The sequence below is a fragment of the Pseudophryne corroboree genome, chromosome 11, assembly GCF_028390025.1.
Source record: "Pseudophryne corroboree isolate aPseCor3 chromosome 11, aPseCor3.hap2, whole genome shotgun sequence".
Lineage (NCBI taxonomy): Eukaryota > Metazoa > Chordata > Amphibia > Anura > Myobatrachidae > Pseudophryne > Pseudophryne corroboree.
The window spans coordinates 275,914,400-275,935,044 of record NC_086454.1 but is presented as its reverse complement, the minus strand read 5'-3'; the positions used below and the strand labels follow the sequence as shown (position 1 = coordinate 275,935,044).

Below are 20,645 nucleotides of genomic sequence, written 5' to 3'. Positions count from 1 at the left end.
GAGGCAGCTATTATTTTCTAAAATATTCGCACAAGGAATACAGCAACACAGATGTGTCTTCAGACATCTGGCTTTTTTTTTTTTACATGATACGACTTAGACGATACTCCACTAGTAGAAATATTTCTGTACTTGTTATGGAATTTTGCATCTTATTCGTGTCATAGCTACACACATATTTGTGTGGAACGTCCTAGGTATTTTGGTTTCATATAATTGTCACAAAGGACTTGGTACAAAGTTATAGATGAAACATCACAATATGTGGCACGAGGCATGGTGCGGCTCACTCATAATGGACTTCTGTCTTTTGATGTTTTACCCAGAAGCTACATAACATGAAATGCCATAATCAGTATTCAGGGTCCCCATGCATTGCACCTTTGTCACATCATGTCTCTGGCTCCAAATGGGGATATTTGGAGCGATTTTAGGATAAGTGTATGAACACAGCTGTACTTTGGGGGACATGCTCTTTGATTGCTAAAAGTGGATGCAACTCATATGCATTGGATTGCATAGAAAATACCTGTTATTGTATAAACCAGCGACTGTATATAAACAACAATAAAGAAAGGATTAGAATTAAATTTACAAAATAGCTTTCAGTCTAGTACTCCCTTTCACGGGAAACAGTCCAGAAAGCTAGACGTATCCAGTAGAGAATACTTCCAAGTAAAATGAATACATATATTTTACAGTAAGCCCACTGTCAACATCTAGCAGGTCCCAAGCTTTTAACTATTATGTTTGAGGGGACACACAATCCTGACAGTGCTAGCAGCTTCATAACGCTTTATGCAGAGAGGTCATTGTCTGCAGTTTCAGTAAAAACTGTAACATAGCATTTCCAGTGACATCCCCTATACCAGGGCTGGCCAAACCTGTTCTCGAGATCTACCAACAGTTCGTGTTTTCCAGGCTTCCTGGACATCTGTAGAATTGTCAGTTAGGAATGAATGCAGCACATCTTAATTAGTAATGACTACACCTGTGCACCAGCTAGGTGATCTGGAAAATGTGAACTGTTGGTAGATCTCGAGGACCGGTTTGGCCAGCCCTGATCTATACTGTATAAAGCTGATTACATTGAAACCCCCCCATACTGTGATCTCTGATCATCTTTGTACTACAGGCCCCCAGCAAGGATGGGTTTCTGCAATTTCTGAGTATACAAAGATGTGACACCTCAGATATACTAATTACAGAAAGGTGATTGTATATTGTGATTATTATTGAGCCTGATGTTGAGTTGGATGGAAATTGGGAGCATAGGCTCCGACACTGGGTGTAAGGAAAAATGTGTACTCATTATATATATATATTCATTAATATGCATATTCATATTCATAATTATGTATATTCATTAATATGCAGAGTTGTACTCATGTTACTGTACAAATGTCACCATCCGTATGCTTGGTATTGCTGCTAGTCATCAACGGGGTTCATTTACGACGATGTTCTATTTAAGATGGGATGTTGCCCATAGCAACCAATCAGATTACAGGTATTATCTTTTAAAAGGTGTTAGATAAATGAGAAGTAGAATCTGATTGGTTGCTATGGGCAACAACCCATCTTAAATAGAACTCCCATCTTAGTAAATTTAACCCAACGTGTGCTAGCCTAGGTGCAATAGGAACACCAAGAAATAGGTGTGTTTATGCTTACATCCAGGGCTGTAACTAAGTGTGGGCAAGCTGTGCAACCACCTAGGGCAGTGCTCTACTTCCTGGAGATGGCGGCCCTGCCCCTTCAGTGTGACATCATGATGTCACATGTTCAGTGGGCAGGACCAGGATAGGGTGGAAAATCTGGCACTGCTTACAACCATCTCTCCAAAGCCAGAATTTGCATCAATGCACCCTGACTGAACTTTGCTTATGTTGGTCGGGATATATATGATATCCCGGCAGATGGGATGCCAGCTGTTAGTATACAGACAGAGGCATCCCGTCTGTGGGATCACTGAACTCGCCATGTATCGGACACCGTGGCTCGCTGAGCTCCCCACAGGTTCTATTCCCACTCGGTTGGTGGCATGAGCCCACCAACCGAGTGGGAATACTGAGCATATGTCGGGATTCTGGGCATCAGTATTTAACCAATTGTCGGGATTCTGGCAACTGTCTCTTGAACACCAGGATCCTGACAGCCGGTTTATTGATTGCATCCCTGTGGGTCCACACCATTACATCTCAGTTACTTTACTTGCATAAGTTCGTCCTGTCCTCGTCTAATACAGTATGTTATCTTTATTTTATTAAACATAGTGCAACATTTTATTATGCTCAGTCTAGATACATCATCGCTTGGAGAGTGATAAAATGGAGAAAGATAAAGCACCAGCCAATCAGCTCTTAACTGCCACGTTAAAGGATGTGTTTGAAAAATGGCAGTTAGGAGGTGATTGGCTCGTACTCGTTCTCTCTCCATTTTTATCACTCTCCAAGCGGTGATGCATCTAGCCCATTTCTGTATACTGTATTTCTTTTGAATTCTTATCTTTTGCTTGTTCTTCAAAATTTCTGTTACGGAATATCAGCAACCTTTTAGAGACATTTAATCTTCCTTTTGCCTTTCAAATCATTTTAAGCGTTTCTTTGTAACTGTTTAGATATTAACACACAGGGAATAATCTCGTTTGCTCAAGAATTGGCATGGAAGTAAGACATCCCACAGAACAGATGCCACATAGAAGAATATGAAATCTGTCCAATTACACTCACATTCTTACACTGGTGGTAACAAGAGACTCAGCAACTAGCATATTTATTGAGTTGATGCTATCTGAATCGACAGACATACTCACAGTCCTGCAGTAAACCATTTTCAATTGATTGAAAGTGTTAGAGGCAATTTAAGACCTCATGGGAGGTTTCTTCTCAAATTATCAACAAGCTGAAGTTTTCCTGAACACTGTATCACGGAGCTGCTGTATCCTATAAAGACATGCCAACCTCATTTTGTCTTTCCTTAAAGGCACAATGCTCCTTAAAATGCAAACTACAAAAAAATCTGTTTAGTGAAACCATTTTTTTAAAGTGATTTGTATTGCAGTATTCAAACTGTGATATTTACTAAAGGCATAATCGCTGCTTATCAAATCACCACATTACAGACCAACATTTTAACATGGTAAGTAAGTATACATGCGATAAGATTTATGAGACCGTGGCCAAACAGAGGTGGTTCTGCAATAGCTCAAATTATATGTGGTAATACTATCTGGCTATTAAAGATGTAAGAGGATGTTCAGTGCTTTTATTATTTATAAATACAATCATTGTTGGAGTGTGGCTCACTGGGGGAATGCAGTGGTCCCATGCTTAAGGGGTTTGGTATAGAAACAAACAAACCAAGCACCCACGTTCATTCATGTTCCTGCTTTACCAGGAAACTGACCTTCTAACAGAGCAACAATGTATAATTTTAGTGCATAATCTAGAACCTGATATTAGAGGAGGGTGTGGGGCCCTCAGGCAGTGAGACCCACTGGGGATTTCCTACTGTATGTACCCCGGTGGGCCAGTCCAGCCCTGAGTACAATCAATATAGGGGCAAACATAATCAACGTAAAGTATGGCGAAAAAAATATTTGATGAATATATTGAGAGGTCAAATTAATTTAAGATATATTAAGTTATCTATGATGTAAGCAACACTTATTATTTCATGATAATGCAGGCAGATGAAGCAAGTGTAATGTAAGGATATCACCGCCAATATTCCAGCAAGTTTGAACAGCTTTATTAACACTTATATAACAGTAGGTAAAGTATATATAATAAGCATTTTGCAATGTTGTAAGGGGCATATGTATTAACAGTCTCGGAAGTACTGTACTGCACTTTTTTCAGCGGAGATAATAATCTTTTATATGATTATCCCCACAATGTAGTAAATGTAAATGTACATTGCAACAGTTTCTAGAAAAACAACAAATAGCAAATGTATTTACTTAATTGGCGCAGTCTGCAGTAAACAGTATGTCAGTACAGTATATTATTAGCTTAGTGACAGAATTCTGATGTTAGTGGTTGTTATGATCAAGGCTGATAGTCCGGGGGACGCGGCTACATGCTAAAAGTTTTAGAATAAAGTTTGAAGTGTTAATTAGTTGTTAAAGATTTCAAAATATTCCAAGCTCACTATCATCATAGTCTAATGGGCCGTACACATGGGGGAGATGTTGGGGGAGATGTGTGCTGAGCGATCTAGCACAAACCGCTTAGCACACATCTCTCCCCCCCCCCCCTCGCTCATCACAGCACGATGTGTGCTGAGCGAGGGGGTGGGGACGGGGGTAGTCGCTCATTTCACCCAGCGGTGAAATGAGCGATGTGGCAATAGTGATGCACGAGGTCGCGCATCGCTATCGCTGTGGGGAATACACATGGAGAGATTCATGTCAGAATGTTTAGAATTTAAGTACGGATCTCTCCGTGTGTACCCTCTTAAGCTAAATTGATTCTTTCCCACATTCAAAGTTTTTCATATAAATCATACACCTCACCAACTAACAGCAACATTTTTTTATTGCTTTTTTGGTGGTTTCATCAACTTTTAGTTCAGTTCTATATCAAGAAGATATTTTGGGTCCTATTCATTCAAGTGAGTAGCAACTGTGGGTACAAAACCACTGGAGCAGTTCAACATTGCTACGGTGTGAATACAGTTGATCTAAAGATAATAGCGGTGAAAAGTAAAACTTTGGTTCACATATGCACAACTTTCGGCAGAGGGAGCCAAAAAGGGTTATTGGGATTCAAAAGGATCTCTCTTTACAACTCTGTTTCCAAGATGAAGCTTTCCACAGGCAAGCTACAAAAATGTGTGTTTTTGGAGCTCCATGAATTTAGGTCCAAACACAAGTATATAGGGCCAGAGGGCCAGATTGGTACTGGAAGGTAAGCAGATTTCCATGATACAGCAGGAAAAAGAAAATACAGATGCACACTCTATAGCACTAAGCACTGCTAATCAGAATAATTACAGTAAACTTTGCAATCTAACATACAGCAAAATTGATATGCTCAGCATAATTTTTTGGCCAAAAATATATGGCCTCACAACCGTGACCAGGTGACCTCATCTGGTGGGTCCCTAAGACTAAGGTTCAGCTTTGGGGCATGGGACCCACAAGCAGGGCCGGCCCTAACCAATATGATGCCCTAGGCAAGATTTTGGCTGGTGCCCCCTAGCACCACTACTGGTTGTACCTCTTTCCCAGCACCATCACCCCTCACCCATAGCAGTCCTTATTTTGGTGTTTGTACCCCCTATATTTAAATAGGAACAGTTTGCACATTTGGCGCACAGCACAAAAAGGGTGTGTTTTTGCTTGCAAGGGGCATAGCCACACAATAGTACCCCCAATTCCAATTACGCCTCACAGTAGTGCAACTTTATTCACATTTGATCATGCAATAGTGTCCATAATTCATATTACATCCCACAGTAGTATTACTTTACCTTATAAACATTACTCCTCACAGTAGAGCCCCTTATTCACATAACATCACATTGAATTGCTCCTTATTCACATTACACCACACCCTATTGCCCTTTATTCATATTAGATGACACAGTAGTGCCCTTTCTATACGCAACGCCACATAGTAGAGCACCCTATACACATAATGCCACACATTAGTAATGAATTTATACACATAATTCCACACAGTAATGCCCCTTACACATTATTAATGTCCTTATAAACATAATGTGCCTTACACATTATGACAACCTTTATTAATGCCCTTTTACACATAATGTCCCTTACATATATGCCGCACATTATTAATGCCCTTATAAATCATAATGACACATAGTGCCCCCTACACATTTGCTGCACATTATTAGTGCCCCTATACACATAATGACACACATACAGTAGTACCCTGTTACACATATGCCACACATTATTAATGCCCTTATACACATAATGACACACATAGTGCCCCTTACACATGTGTTGCACATTATTAATGCATTTTTACATGACACACATAATGCTCCTTACACATATTCTGAACACTACTGCACAACCAACCCACTCACATGCACACAGCACTCACTCTTCCACTAACACTGTGACCTCTGCCTCTGCTTGGATACAGATGTGTCCTCATAAATCTTGCCTCAATGCTAACGTCGGGCACCTTTTTTTATGAAAATGCATCTTATTTGCATTGCTATGTGGCTAGGGTGCACAAGCAGATTCTGCTGATTAAAATGATATGCAGCATGTATATATACTGTGTGAGAGTGTGGCTGTATCTGCATATGAAATGCTATACAGAATATAGGCATGCCGCATATCATTTTAATCAGCAGAAGCTGCAGATGCCCCTAGGCATATCAAATGCCCTAGGCAATTGCCTAGTTTGCCTATAGCTATGGCCGGCTCTGCCCACAAGTCAGCACAGGCAAACTACCACAAGGCATCACACTAGTCCATAATAATGAATGCCAATTTCTATGTTCATTTTCACCTACGTTTGTAGAAATGTAGGGATTAGGAATAGACCCCTTAATGAGTTTTGTGTATGTGTATTGAAGATCTCAAGTCCAGAGACTGACATGTGCAGTAGGCTTCCACTCGAGGGTAAGAAAGAAAGGAGAGGCGGCGAGGGTAATTGTCCATGCAGGAGGAGAGAAAGGAGACCACAAACCTGGCATCCATTGGATACAGTACAAACCATGCTATCACAGTATTTTTGTGCAATCTAAATGCTTTTTGCAAAACACTGCAGCCCACATTAATAGCCTTAAACTGGGTACACACTGAGCGATATGTTGTCCGATTCGGCAGATCAGGCTGATATATCGCTCATCTCGGCTCATATCGGGCAGTGTGAATGCCCGATATGCGAGTGCCCGCGGTCGCTAGCGATGTTGTCAGGTTCGATGTACTGCGCATCAAACATGACAATATTGCTAGTGACAACATGTATGGTAATGAATGACAGAAAAGTAATTGTTCAGTACTACATTGACATTGCTCAATGTGTACCCTGGATCCGATATGTCGGCCTGTCGGGTCGTCATATCGGCTGAGTTCACATCGATCCACAGTGCACCCAGCTTTAGTGCTTTAGTGTATAACATTTTCTGTGCTTTTATTTGAGAAGATGAGTGATTCAGGGCAGTTGCTAAATTAATGTCAGGCATACTCTTTCTCTATATTTTACACTTGCAGTTGGCATAGTTATGGGATCACATATGTGGAAAAATTAGAATTTACAAGTGAGGTCCTTAGTTTATGAATAGCAGCTAAACATTTTTTGTTTTTTTTTCCAACAAAACTACTTACACAACATAATAAGTGGTGCAACTCAGTCCTTGTACTATACTGTTAATGATAAACCTTTTGCACCTACAAATGTGTGCTCATATGGGTTACGTTTATGTGATCCCGGCATCTGAAAATCTCGACAGTCTGCATACCAACCAACAGGGACTATTCCCACTAGTGGGTGTCCACGACACCCATAGAGTGGGAAAATAACCTGTGGAGAGTGCAGCGAGCCACTGAGCCTGCTGCGTGGCTAGCACAGCAAGCCAGCAAGGGGCTTCGTTCTGCTCGCCCGCCCCCTGTCGGCCATCCGACAGCTGGGATCCCATTGTCAGTATTGTGACCGGCGGTCTCCTGACCGCCGGTCACACATACCCAATTCGCTTATACACCTAGCATCTTTACACCACAAATCACTAGACACATAGGCGCTATGGTGTTGCTCAGGCAATATAGTGTGCCATAGTTTTCTTGAAATTTGGAATCGTTGCAATGCACCACTCACAGTGTACTAGAGATGCTGACACTACAGCATTAACCATGCAGAGATACTGTAAGTTTTAAACATGTACAAAGTCGCAGATGAAGCACAACAGAACTTGGCATGGAAAAAATGCAGCATCCTCTGCATTGTTGCACTTTGTATACAGACTCAGACTCAGTTGACCAGCATAGGGGGGGCAAGCACACTGCAGCTGTGCATACTGTAGAAGAACAGAACTGTACAGTGCAGCGAGAGTCTCTAGGGGCAGCCCCCAGGGTGATATAAAAGGGGCAGATAACCCTCCCAGGGAGACCACACCCCTTTTTGTGCGCACATGGGATCCTCATTTATACAGCTCAGATATTGGGTGGTATTTGATGGGAAGTTCACCATAATCAGATTGTGAATGGGTTGACTGAATATCAGCAATTATAATTAGAAATATATTTTATGCACCAGTGTAATTCTCTAGCTGCAGACAGTGAGTCATTTTGGTGCCTGATGCTCCACTACATATTTCCTTTTAATACTATACACACACACAAAAGACACAGTTCACCTAAGCCTGCCCTTGTTAATTAAATGAGGGGCATTGCCCTAGAAAAGTCAACATTTTATAATCTAATTCTTTTTACTCTTTGAATATGGACAGTCAGGAGGTCAGCAAATGTCAAAGCTTTGATTTAGCAGAAACAAGCTCTCTCAGCGCCCATACATAGCAGGCAGGCATAGAAGGGGACCTGTTTCTAAAGAAATAAAACATTAAGATCTTGCTCTGCAACACTCACTTGACACACTGCTGCTGCCAGAGCTGGAGATAGATCAAGATGCCTTTGGCTGTGAATAACCTTGTATACAGGCCAGAGTCACCAAGGGAATTTGCAGTAGCCTACATAAACCTGAATACAAAGTGCAACTGCAATGGTGACTCTGGCCTTGGTTCAGAGGTGTACGCAGCGGCTGTGTTAAAATATGTAAAAGCAGCAGGGGGCATCTCTAGTAGAAAGAAGCTTTTGTGAACTGTGTTGAAATCGTTCCTCTGAGTAACCCTCAGGTTACTCAGGATGACAGGGAAATTAATGCTGCTGAAGCCAGTGAAGCTGTGTATAAGGATGCAATCACTGGCTTCAGCATGGCCAGAAAATAGGGCTGACATGCCCCCATTTTCTGCAACGCTGACTGACCCCACCCCATCAGCACCTCCAAACAGTGTCGGACTGGGGCATATAGGGCCCACCGGGGGAATGCAGTGGTAGAGGCCCATGTTAGGGGTGTGGTCAGTTTGCTGAGGGGGTGTGGCCAGTCTGCACCTCATTGGTTTGACTAACCTTCAGAAAGCGCAACGTCTGGGCCCCTTCATAAATACATACAGTAAATTCAGATGCTGCATGCATGATAATGTACCAGATTAATAACAGATTATTAACAGCAATGCACTGTAGAATATACACCATAGTCCAGTATAAGGTAACATATGTATAATTCAAGTGCATAGTCTGGAACCTGATCCTTAGAGCAGGAGGTGGGCCCCCAGCCGTGGGGCCCACCAGTGGTTTCCCCTGTACCCCTGTGGGCCAGTCCAAGCCTGCCTCCAAATGTCAGCAGCATGTCAATCACACTGCAGCATTTGGGGCACTGCAAGCGACATTACATTGCATAGGCGAAGTGCAGTTTCGGCACATGCACAGATCCAAAACATCAAGGGAGCAAGGGAAGGGGTATTTAGATCAGGACACTGAAATAGTCCATGAGACACAGAATAAAATGGCCATTTGTGAGCTTGTGAGCATGGTAGTAACTGTGTGGGGCTGCCCCAGGGATTGTCCATTAACCCTGACACGTAGCTGCATCACAATACTTACAGTATATCATCTCATGCAGATCACTAATTCTAAAGTTAATTTGAACAGAATCATCAATGTAAGCATATCATTAATATGTACAATCTACTGAATAAATATAATCTACCATGACTGTCAACATTATTTGCGAGTTAAACTTTAATGTGCAACAATAAACAGAAGATTTCAGTGACATTTACAATCACATTTGTTTATTCTACACGGTCTGGCATATATAATAGGGTATCGGGAAAGACGACTGCAAACATGTTTGTCTTTGCTCTTAACAGCTAGTGTAGCATAATTCAGCAACAACAAGTTGATGAGCCACACATGTTTGCATATAACCTCTGCAGAGGCGTCTTAAGAGAGGAGGGGGCATGTGTGCAGTCTCCGTCTGAGCCTCCTCCTCTCTAGCTGGCAGCGTAGTGAAAATCTGAGCTCCATGGTCACTAGAGACCCTAGTGCTGTTACTGTACAAGAGTTCAGTGTGGAGGTCACCAGGAAAATGGCGTGGCGGACATTTTTTTATTGCGCATGCATAAAACTCCAGGAAAATGTCTGGTCTGCCATTTTCCCGGTGATGCACAAAACTCCAGAAAAATGTCCGACTTGATATTTTCCTGGTGATCGATGCAGTGCTGCTGCCGCCAATGTAGGACTCAGGAGGGGTAAGTATTGATACACCATAGCTATAGATACGCCACTGAACCTCAGAACTTAAATCCTGTAACCAGACAGCTGTGATTGTTTTTCATGCTTTTATTTGTATTGCTCATAAAGTAAATTGCATTGATAAGAGACTTTGGGGGAAATGTATCAAACCTTCTAAGAAGCACAGGTGGATAAGTTGGACAAAGCAGCCAGTAAGCTTCTTCCAATCATTTTATAGAATTCACTACATTGTATAAATGATATCTAGAATCTGATTGGTTGCCTTTGGCAACTTCTCCAATTGTCCTCTTTAGATGATTTGATTCATCTCCCCAGTGGCGCATCTACAGCGGAGGGGACCCGTGTGCAGACTCCGTGTGTGGGCCCCCTCCTCTCTCATAGCCAGTAGCGCTGATAGCACTCTGAGCACTATAGTCTCTGGCACTGTGCCAGAGCTAACAGCGCTTGTGCAGGTGTCCGGGAAAATGGCCCAGTGGCCATTTTTCCAGAGACCTGCATATGCGCTGTAGACTCTGGCACTGTGCCAGAGTCTTTAGTGCTCAGAGCGCTAACAGCGCTGCCGGCTACAGGAGATGAGCGGGCCCACACATGGAGACCGATAGACACCAGAATGGTAAGTATAGAAGAAATGGGTGCAGTGTGTGGTGTGGGCCCCCTCTGGAACCAGGGGCCTGTGTGCAATGCACACACTGCACCCATTATAGATATGCCACTGGATCTCCCCCCTTTCTGTGAAAATGTCCATTGCTACTGTATAGTTGCAAATTCTACTGTACCTTTAACCCCTTTAGACATTTTAACACTGCTGGCAGTTTTCAGTATACTTAAGTACTTTGAGTACTATTATCAATGATTGCTTTGTTTGGTTATGTGTCAATTACCTGGACAATAGTGCGTTAATCTTTGATCAGAACTCGCTAGGGCAAGGTAATGCAGTTGCAAATGTAACTTATTGATGGTTTCAGCACTAACTGAATGCTAATTGTCATTTTAGCTTCACACGGACCTGGATCCTGGGATTAGCAAAATCAAGTATATTCTTTCCGGAGAGGGAGCTGGCACAATCTTTGTGATCAATGACAAGACCGGAGATATTCATGCAATGAAAAGACTTGATCGCGAGGAGAAGGCTGAATACACATTAACAGCCCAGGCTGTTGATAGGGATACAAACAAACCTTTGGAACCCCCTTCAGAATTTATAATTAAAGTTCAGGACATTAATGATAATGCACCGGAGTTCCTTAATGGACCATATCACGCCACTGTGCCTGAGATGTCCGTTGTGGGTATGTATACAGCTATGTTTATCTACAATATTTATACTGATATTGCTTACAGATGAGCGGTTTCGGATCTGAGAGAACCGGAACCACCAGACTTCACTGTCAGAGTCCGGATCCGAGTCCGACTTGGGATTTCCTGCCAGACTCGGGGCCCAAAAAAGGGCAAAATGTCACCATCCTGTTGTTGGATCCTCACAGGTTTTGGATTCTATAAGGCTCCACAGTGATCGACACCATCTTCACTCTGGCTGTGGAGAGTGTACTGAATGGATGTGTGCGTCTCAGTGCTGTTTTGTCTGGCGTGGGGTGGGTGCTGTTTTCAATCCAGGGGTGCTCTGCCTGGTGTATCAGTCCAGGGGTGCCCTGTCTGTTGTATCAGTCCAGGGGTGCTATGCCTGGTGTATCAGTCCAGGGGTGCTCTGTCTGCTGTATCAGTCCAGGGGTGCCCTGTCTGTTGTATCAGTCCAGGGGTGCCCAATCTGCTGTATCAGTCCAAGAGTGCCCTGTGTGCTGTATCAGTCCTGCGGTGCTCTGTCTGCTGTATCAGTCCAGGGGTGCTCTGTCTGCTGTATGAGTCCAGGTGGGTTGCTCTGTCTGCTGTATCTGTCCAGTGGTGCTCTGTCTGCTGTATCTTAAAGTGTACTATACAATTTTTATTTTATTTTCATAAGTACTGTAACGCTGCAGGTATATTACAGTATATTATTATTTTGTACTCATACACATATTGGGGGTAATTCCAAGTTGATCGCAGCAGGATTTTTGTTAGCAATTGGGCAAAACCATGTGCACTGCAGGGGGGGCAGATATAACATGTGCAGAGAGAGTTAGATTTGGGTGGGGTGTGTTCAATCTGCAATCTAATTTGCAGTGTAAAAATAAAGCAGCCAGTATTTACCTCTGCACAGAAATAAAATAACCCACCCAAATCTAACTCTCTCTGCACATTTTATATCTGCCTCCCCTGCAGTGCACATGGTTTTGCCCAATTGCTATCAAAAATCCTGCTGCGATCAACTTGGAATTACCCCCATTGTGCGACACTGTTGGTAAATGTCAACCGCAGTGTTCGATTACTATTTCTGATGCACACTCGTATTGTGTGACACTGTGGGTGAAGGTGGTACCACAGTAATATATTTTGTTTCATACTCATACACATATTGTGCGATACTGTTGGTGAAATTAAACCAGGGTGTTTTATTATTATTTCATATTCATACACATATTTTTGCAACACTGTTGGTGAAATTAAACCGCAGTGTTTAATTACTATTTCTGACTCATATTTGTATTGTGTGACAGGTGGTACATTTTTTTGTACAATTGTGGTGTGTTATGTACCCCACTTAATTTTGTGTTTGTGAATAGATATGGAGGACGAGCAATTGAGAGGAGAGTAGGAAGCACATGCTACTACTATAGTGGTGCAGGTGCTGCCACCAGTCATGATGATACAAGTCTGTCAGCGTCATCTAGTAAGGCAGATGCCCAGGGGCATAGAGGGCTTATGTCAGGGTATGGCAAATCATTTAACTTTACAGTGGTAAAGAAAAAACATCAACAGGAAAGTTATCTGCAGAGGCAGTAAGACAAACTGTGCATTCAGAATCAGAACCATCAGACATTCTTGAGTAACGTTTAGGTGTGTCAATGTCAGCTATGTGTGAGTCTGACATTTCTCACACTGTCCTCATAGAGAAGTCTCTTTCACCTCCTTCCACCATTTTTTAACCATCTGCACATGTAGGGAGCAGTACAAGTAAAGATGGCGATGATGAGGAGGACATAATAGAAGTTGAGGATCTGTGTGTGCAAGTGGAACAGGATAAGGGGAATATGTGTGTACTAGTACTATCTGACATTGAGGATGTTGATGATGTTGTTTGTGTAAGTCAGCCACCGGTGGCTGCAGTTGTTGACCATGATAAAAAGAAAGCAATTGCGATGCCTGGGCAGAAGGCCAAAAAAGCCAACTCTTGGGTGTGGGATTATTTTTACCCCAATCCTGACAGTTTGTGAAAGCATCTGCTCCATTTGTGAGGCCAAATTTAGTAGAGGTAGGAACGTTAGCCATCTAGGCACCTTCTCCATGTTACGTCATTTGCGGCAAAGACATTATTTTTTTTGTACAAGGTTATAATGTAATTAACACCTCATCAACAACTTCCTTAGAGTCATTACTTATCGGAGGTAGTCCTTCTAAAAAATTGTTTTGTGGGGGCCCAAACAAACCAATCATTTCAGCCACGAGTGACAGTTCCTGTTGCTGAAATGATTGGTTTGTTAAACCGTGCATGTCCTTTTTAAAATATACAACCTAAGGGTGGGTGGGAGGCCCCAAAGACATTTTCATCTTACACCTCTCTTCTTTGCATTATGTGCTGTTTGGATCATTGCTGACTGTGACAACAAACATTAGTATAGTTTATTAAATTGCCAACCTGTCTGCCACTGCAGTGCCATTCTGTTTCCTAGATGTGCCATGTTTGAAGTTTAACTGCCACGTGTTTGTGCCGCCCTCTGATGTCGCTTAGCTTAGTCATCCAGCTACCTTGGTGCCACCTTTTGGCCTAAACTGGATGAAAATAATATTGTGAGCTGTGAGGTGGTCAAAATTGACTGGAAATTAGTGTAAATTAATGTTATTGAGGTTAATAATACTGTAGGAACAAAAACAGGCCCAAATTCTGTGATTTTAGCTGTTTTTATGATTTTTTGAAAAAAAATAATAATAATACAGATCTAAAGCAAATACAGATCCAAAACACTAAGGAGATACTGAGCTAAAACAATAACCCAAAACCTGAGATTTGGACCTGCGCACATCCTTAATTATTGCTATGGTTATATGATTAGTGACATTGCTTCTCAAACTATAGTATAGTAAATAAACATGGAGGTAAATAGTCTGATACATATACCTGAAACTAACATTAAAAGTAAAGAACAAAACATAAACATGGATAACAAACAGTGGGGCAGATGTATTAACCTGGAGACAGCATAAGGAAGTGATAAACCTGTGATAAGTGCAAGGTTATAACGCACCAGCCAATCAGACCCATTGTGTAAATTAACAGTTAGGAACAGATTGGCTGGTGTATTATCACCTTGCACTTATCACTGGTTTATCACTTCCTTATGCCTTCTCCAGGTTAATACATCTGCCCCAGTATTTTCTACAACACCTACATATCTGGCATAGTATCACTTAGTCAAGATTAGGGGGTTCTTTGAGAACATTTACAGATGTTAATGGGTAATTAGGGTAAACACTTTAGTGCAGTATTTCCTAAATTCAGTTTTCAGTGCACCCTAATGGTTACAGATTTGAAAAATATCTGATGAGCAGAGGTTGATAAATCAAAATAACTGGCACACTAAGTAAGTCCAGGTTTATCAACTCCTCTTGAATGTCTTGGAGTGTTCCACATTGTGGGCATTCTTCCAGGCTGCCAAGAGAGTAAGCCACATGCTGCCAACTTCCTGAGTGCAGTGGATGGGCCAGGAATTAGATAACATAAAGCAGGAGGTGGAACCATGATGGTTTAAAAGCCATACCATCAATGGTGGCTCCAGAGGTGGGGCTGTAGCACATTTCTAAGTTCAAATAGGGGAGCCACACCAACAGCTAGTGAGTCCCGGCCTGCAATGTTTGGAAGTGTTTGCAGTGGCAGTTGGTGTGGCTCCCCTATTTGAATTTTGGACTGCACTACAGCCCCACCTCGGAAACAGCCACTTTGTGCCATTGATCCCCCCTCCCCTTCCTGTGTACCTCCAACATGACTGCAAGGGGCACTGGAAAATGTTAGGTTGCATCAAGAAGACCACAGTCTTGAAAACACTGCTGTAGTGGGTACTTGGTAAAAATGTACTCTACACTGGGATACACAGAGCCGGCCATATCCAATATGATGCCCTAGGCAAGATTTTGGCTGGTGCCCCCTAGCACCATCTGCCTCTGTCCCTGCACCCCTTTCCCAGCACCATCATCCCCCTCCCATAGCAGACTTTTTTTTCCTACTCCCTGTAATTTAAATAAGAACAGAGTGCACATTCAGCGCACAGCCCAAAAAGGTATGTGTTTTTGCTAGCAAGGGGCATGGCCAAACAATAGTACCCCCAATTCAAATTATGCCTCACAGTAGTGCAACTTTATTCACAATTTATCATGCAATAGTGTCCCTTATTCACATTACATCACACAGTAGTACCACTTTACCTTATATACGTTACTCCTCACAATAGTGCCCTTCATTCACATAACATCATACTGAATTTCTCCTTATTCACATTACACCACACCATATTGCTCCTTATTCACATTACACCACACCATATTGCTCTTTATTCACATTAGACAACACAGTGCCCTTTCTATACGTTACGCCATACAGTAGAGCACCTTATACACATAATGCCACACATTGGTAATGCATTTATACACATAATACCACACAGTAATGCCCCTTACACATATGACACACATTATTTATGTCCTTATAAACATAATGCGCCTTACACATTATGCCAACCCTTATTAATGCCCTTATACACATAATTTCCCTTACACATATGCCGTACATTATTAGTGCCCTTATACACATAATGACACACATAGTGCCCTTAGACATATGTTACACATTATTAATGTCCTTATACACATAATGACACATATAGTTCCAGGCGTGAGTCAACTGGCATCTCTGCTAATGTCGGGTGCCTATCTTTTATGAAAATGCATCTTATTTGCATTACTATGTGGCTAGGATGCACAAGCAGCTTCTGCTGATTAAAATGATATGCGGCATGCCTATATACTGTGTGCGACTGTGGCTGTATCTTCAATGGAAATGCTACACACAGAATATAGGCATGCCGCATATCATTTTAATCAGCAGAAGCTGCTTGTGCCCCTAGGCATACCAGATGCCCTAGGCAATTGGCTAGTTTGCCTATGCCTAGGGCAGGCTCTGGGGATACATGTTTAAAATAAGAGATCCATAAAGCCCTCAGTTTAGTATATCATGAAATTTGCTTTAGCTAAATTGCCCCTACATAGGTAATATTTACTGTGACTAAATAGTTCACCAGAGGCTATCCTATTAGCCCCGATAGCTGGCACTTATCCCCCAGTGCCGGTATTTATAGGGGGTCAAATTCCGTATAAGTGACTATTTTTTCCGCAATAAGTGCACCAAAAATACATAGGTCTGCGGCTTTTAGCGGATCCTTTGTATTTTCACGAGAAAAACTGTTTTTTTTTTCTTTTCACAGCGTAATTGGATTCTGGTGATAAAAAAATTGGTGATAAAATAAAACAAAATTGGAATCATTGGATACTGCTCATAGGGAAGAATGATCAAATCTTGGAGAGATATAAAGTGGAGGAATTGTCCATAGCAATCAATTAGCTTCTAACTGATATTTTACAGTCTGTGCTAGAAAAATAGCAGTAACAAGCTGATAAGTTTCTATGAGCAACATCTCTACTTTATCTCTCTCCAAGATTTGATAAATCTCCACCATAGTCACAGCATTATTTCTGATCGCACATTAATCAATAAGTTTGGTCATAAAATCAAATGTTCACAATTATTGTGCAAGCTAGTTACCGTCTTGTAGTTTGTCAGTACGCCATGGCTTGGAATGTGCAAAGTTGATTGTATAGTACAGTATGTATAATACACTTATGTATTTATTTCAAACTGCATGATGTCTGTACAGTATCTGTTTGTTTTTTAATAAGCTAAAACATCACCAAATGATATGTGACTGGTTTAGAGGTCAAACTATTGTCACGTATTAAGTTTTTTTGTTGTTATTATTATTATTCCAGTTAATTAAAGCAATCTTGAATTATTCCCAGGAAATTAATCATTTAAAAGTTGCTAAAACCATATACAGTAATTATCTGATTACCATCTTGATTGTTGCATAGCAACTCTGACCATTATGCAGTTGTCATTCCTTTTTGTCCCAACTGACACCTGAACCAGTGGAGAAAGGGGACATTAGTAACTACTAAATCATGGCAACAGTTGTCAAGGGGTGCCTTAGTTTTTAGAGAACTATGCATATTATCCCACCTTAAAGTACTCACTATTATGAATCTGAAGTCTAATATAAATAACTACGTTATGTAAAATTAAGTTGTCTTTGTGGGTGATTCAGATCTGATTGCTGCTGTGTTTTCGCACAGCGGGCGATCAGCGATTAACTGCGCATGCGTATTCACTGCAATGTTCTTGCGCATTGGCAATCAACAACAGGCATCGCCGGTCAGCGACAGGCTGGTGCGAAAAATTCTAATCTCACAGCCATTCACATGTTGCACACTTGCACAGAGAATATACACCCCCCTGTGTCTATCTATCTGATCGCAGGTCAACAATTTTAGCAGCCTAGTGATCAGGTCTGAATCACCCCCTTTGTTCTTAAACAATGTCCTTTGTTAGAGGTACTTACAGTATATCCAGGAATCGTTATAATTAGAGATGAGCGGGTTCGGTTTCTCTGAAACCGAACCCGCACGAACTTCATGTTTTTTTCACGGGTCCGAGCAGACTCGGATCCTCCCGCCTTGCTCGGTTAACCCGAGCGCGCCCGAACGTCATCATGACGCTGTCGGATTCTCGCGAGACTCGGATTCTATATAAGGAGCCGCGCGTCGCCGCCATTTTCACACGTGCATTGAGATTGATAGGGAGAGGACGTGGCTGGCGTCCTCTCCATTAGAAATTAGATTAGAAGAGAGAGAGAGATTGTGCAGAGTCAGACAGAGTTTACCACAGTGACCAGTGCAGTTGTTGTTAGTTAACTTTTATTTATTTTAATATAATATATCCGTTCTCTGCTATATCCGTTCTCTGCCTGAAAAAAAACGATACACAGCAGCAGCCAGTCACACAGTGTGACTCAGTCTGTGTGCACTCAGCTCAGCCCAGTGTGCTGCACATCAATGTATAAAAGGCAAAGCTTATAATAATTGTGGGGGAGACTGGGGAGCACTGCAGGTTGTTATAGCAGGAGCCCCCAGGAGTACATAATATTATATTAATTTAAAATTAAACAGTGCACACTTTTGCTGCAGGAGTGCCACTGCCAGTGTGACTAGTGGTGACCAGTGCCTGACCACCAGTATAGTAGTATATTGTTGTATGTATTGTATACTATCTCTTTATCAACCAGTCTATATTAGCAGCAGACACAGTACAGTGCGGTAGTTCACGGCTGTGGCTACCTCTGTGTCGGCAGTCGGAACTCGGCAGGCAGTCCGTCCATCCATAATTGTATTACAATATATACCACCTAACCGTGGTATTTTTTTTTCTTTCTTTATACCGTCGTCATAGTGTCATACTAGTTGTTACGAGTATACTACTATCTCTTTATCAACCAGTGTACAGTGCGGTAGTTCACGGCTGTGGCTACCTCTGTGTCGGCAGTCGGCAGGCAGTCCGTCCATCCATAATTGTATTATTATTATAATATATACCACCTAACTGTGGTATTTTTTTTTCTTTCTTTATACCGTCGTCATAGTGTCATACTAGTTGTTACGAGTATACTACTATCTCTTTATCAACCAGTGTACAGTGCGGTAGTTCACGGCTGTGGCTACCTCTGTGTCGGCAGTCGGCAGGCAGTCCGTCCATCCATAATTGTATTATTATTATAATATATACCACCTAACCGTGGTTTTTTTTTCATTCTTTATACCGTCGTCATAGTGTCATACTAGTTGTTACGAGTATACTACTATCTCTTTATCAACCAGTGTACAGTGCGGTAGTTCACGGCTGTGGCTACCTCTGTGTCGGCAGTCGGCAGGCAGTCCGTCCATCCATAATTGTATTATTATTATAATATATACCACCTAACCGTGGTTTTTTTTTCATTCTTTATACCGTCGTCATAGTGTCATACTAGTTGTTACGAGTATACTACTATCTCTTTATCAACCAGTGTACAGTGCGGTAGTTCACGGCTGTGGCTACCTCTGTGTCGGCAGTCGGCAGGCAGTCCGTCCATCCATAATTGTATTATTATTATAATATATACCACCTAACTGTGGTATTTTTTTTTCTTTCTTTATACCGTCGTCATAGTGTCATACTAGTTGTTACGAGTATACTACTATCTCTTTATCAACCAGTGTACAGTGCGGTAGTTCACGGCTGTGGCTACCTCTGTGTCGGCAGTCGGCAGGCAGTCCGTCCATCCATAATTGTATTATTATTATAATATATACCACCTAACCGTGGTTTTTTTTTCATTCTTTATACCGTCGTCATAGTGTCATACTAGTTGTTACGAGTATACTACTATCTCTTTATCAACCAGTGTACAGTGCGGTAGTTCACGGCTGTGGCTACCTCTGTGTCGGCAGTCGGCAGGCAGTCCGTCCATCCATAATTGTATTATTATTATAATATATACCACCTAACCGTGGTTTTTTTTTCATTCTTTATACCGTCGTCATAGTGTCATACTAGTTGTTACGAGTATACTACTATCTCTTTATCAACCAGTGTACAGTGCGGTAGTTCACGGCTGTGGCTACCTCTGTGTCGGCAGTCGGCAGGCAGTCCGTCCATCCATAATTGTATTATTATTATAATATATACCACCTAACTGTGGTATTTTTTTTTCTTTCTTTATACCGTCGTCATAGTGTCATACTAGTTGTTACGAGTATACTACTATCTCTTTATCAACCAGTGTACAGTGCGGTAGTTCACGGCTGTGGCTACCTCTGTGTCGGCAGTCGGCAGGCAGTCCGTCCATCCATAATTGTATTATTATTATAATATATACCACCTAACCGTGGTTTTTTTTTCATTCTTTATACCGTCGTCATAGTGTCATACTAGTTGTTACGAGTATACTACTATCTCTTTATCAACCAGTGTACAGTGCGGTAGTTCACGGCTGTGGCTACCTCTGTGTCGGCAGTCGGCAGGCAGTCCGTCCATCCATAATTGTATTATTATTATAATATATACCACCTAACCGTGGTTTTTTTATACCACCTAACCGTGGCAGTCCGT

The 20,645-nt window shown here is 41.8% G+C and overlaps 1 protein-coding gene across 2 annotated transcripts in view; it reads left to right on the top strand.

The window, feature by feature from the left end:
* Positions 1 to 20,645, top strand: part of LOC134969443 (cadherin-8) — a 572,329-nt gene that overhangs the window by 219,536 nt on the left and 332,148 nt on the right. Inside the window, exon 3 of one of the 2 annotated variants that reach the window (XM_063945395.1) lies at positions 11,298 to 11,592. The exons of the other annotated variant lie outside the window; for it this stretch is intronic. Within the exon in view, the coding sequence (XP_063801465.1) occupies positions 11,298 to 11,592 (295 nt within the window). The remainder of the gene's footprint in view (positions 1 to 11,297; positions 11,593 to 20,645) is intronic. 2 annotated transcript variants of the gene reach the window in all.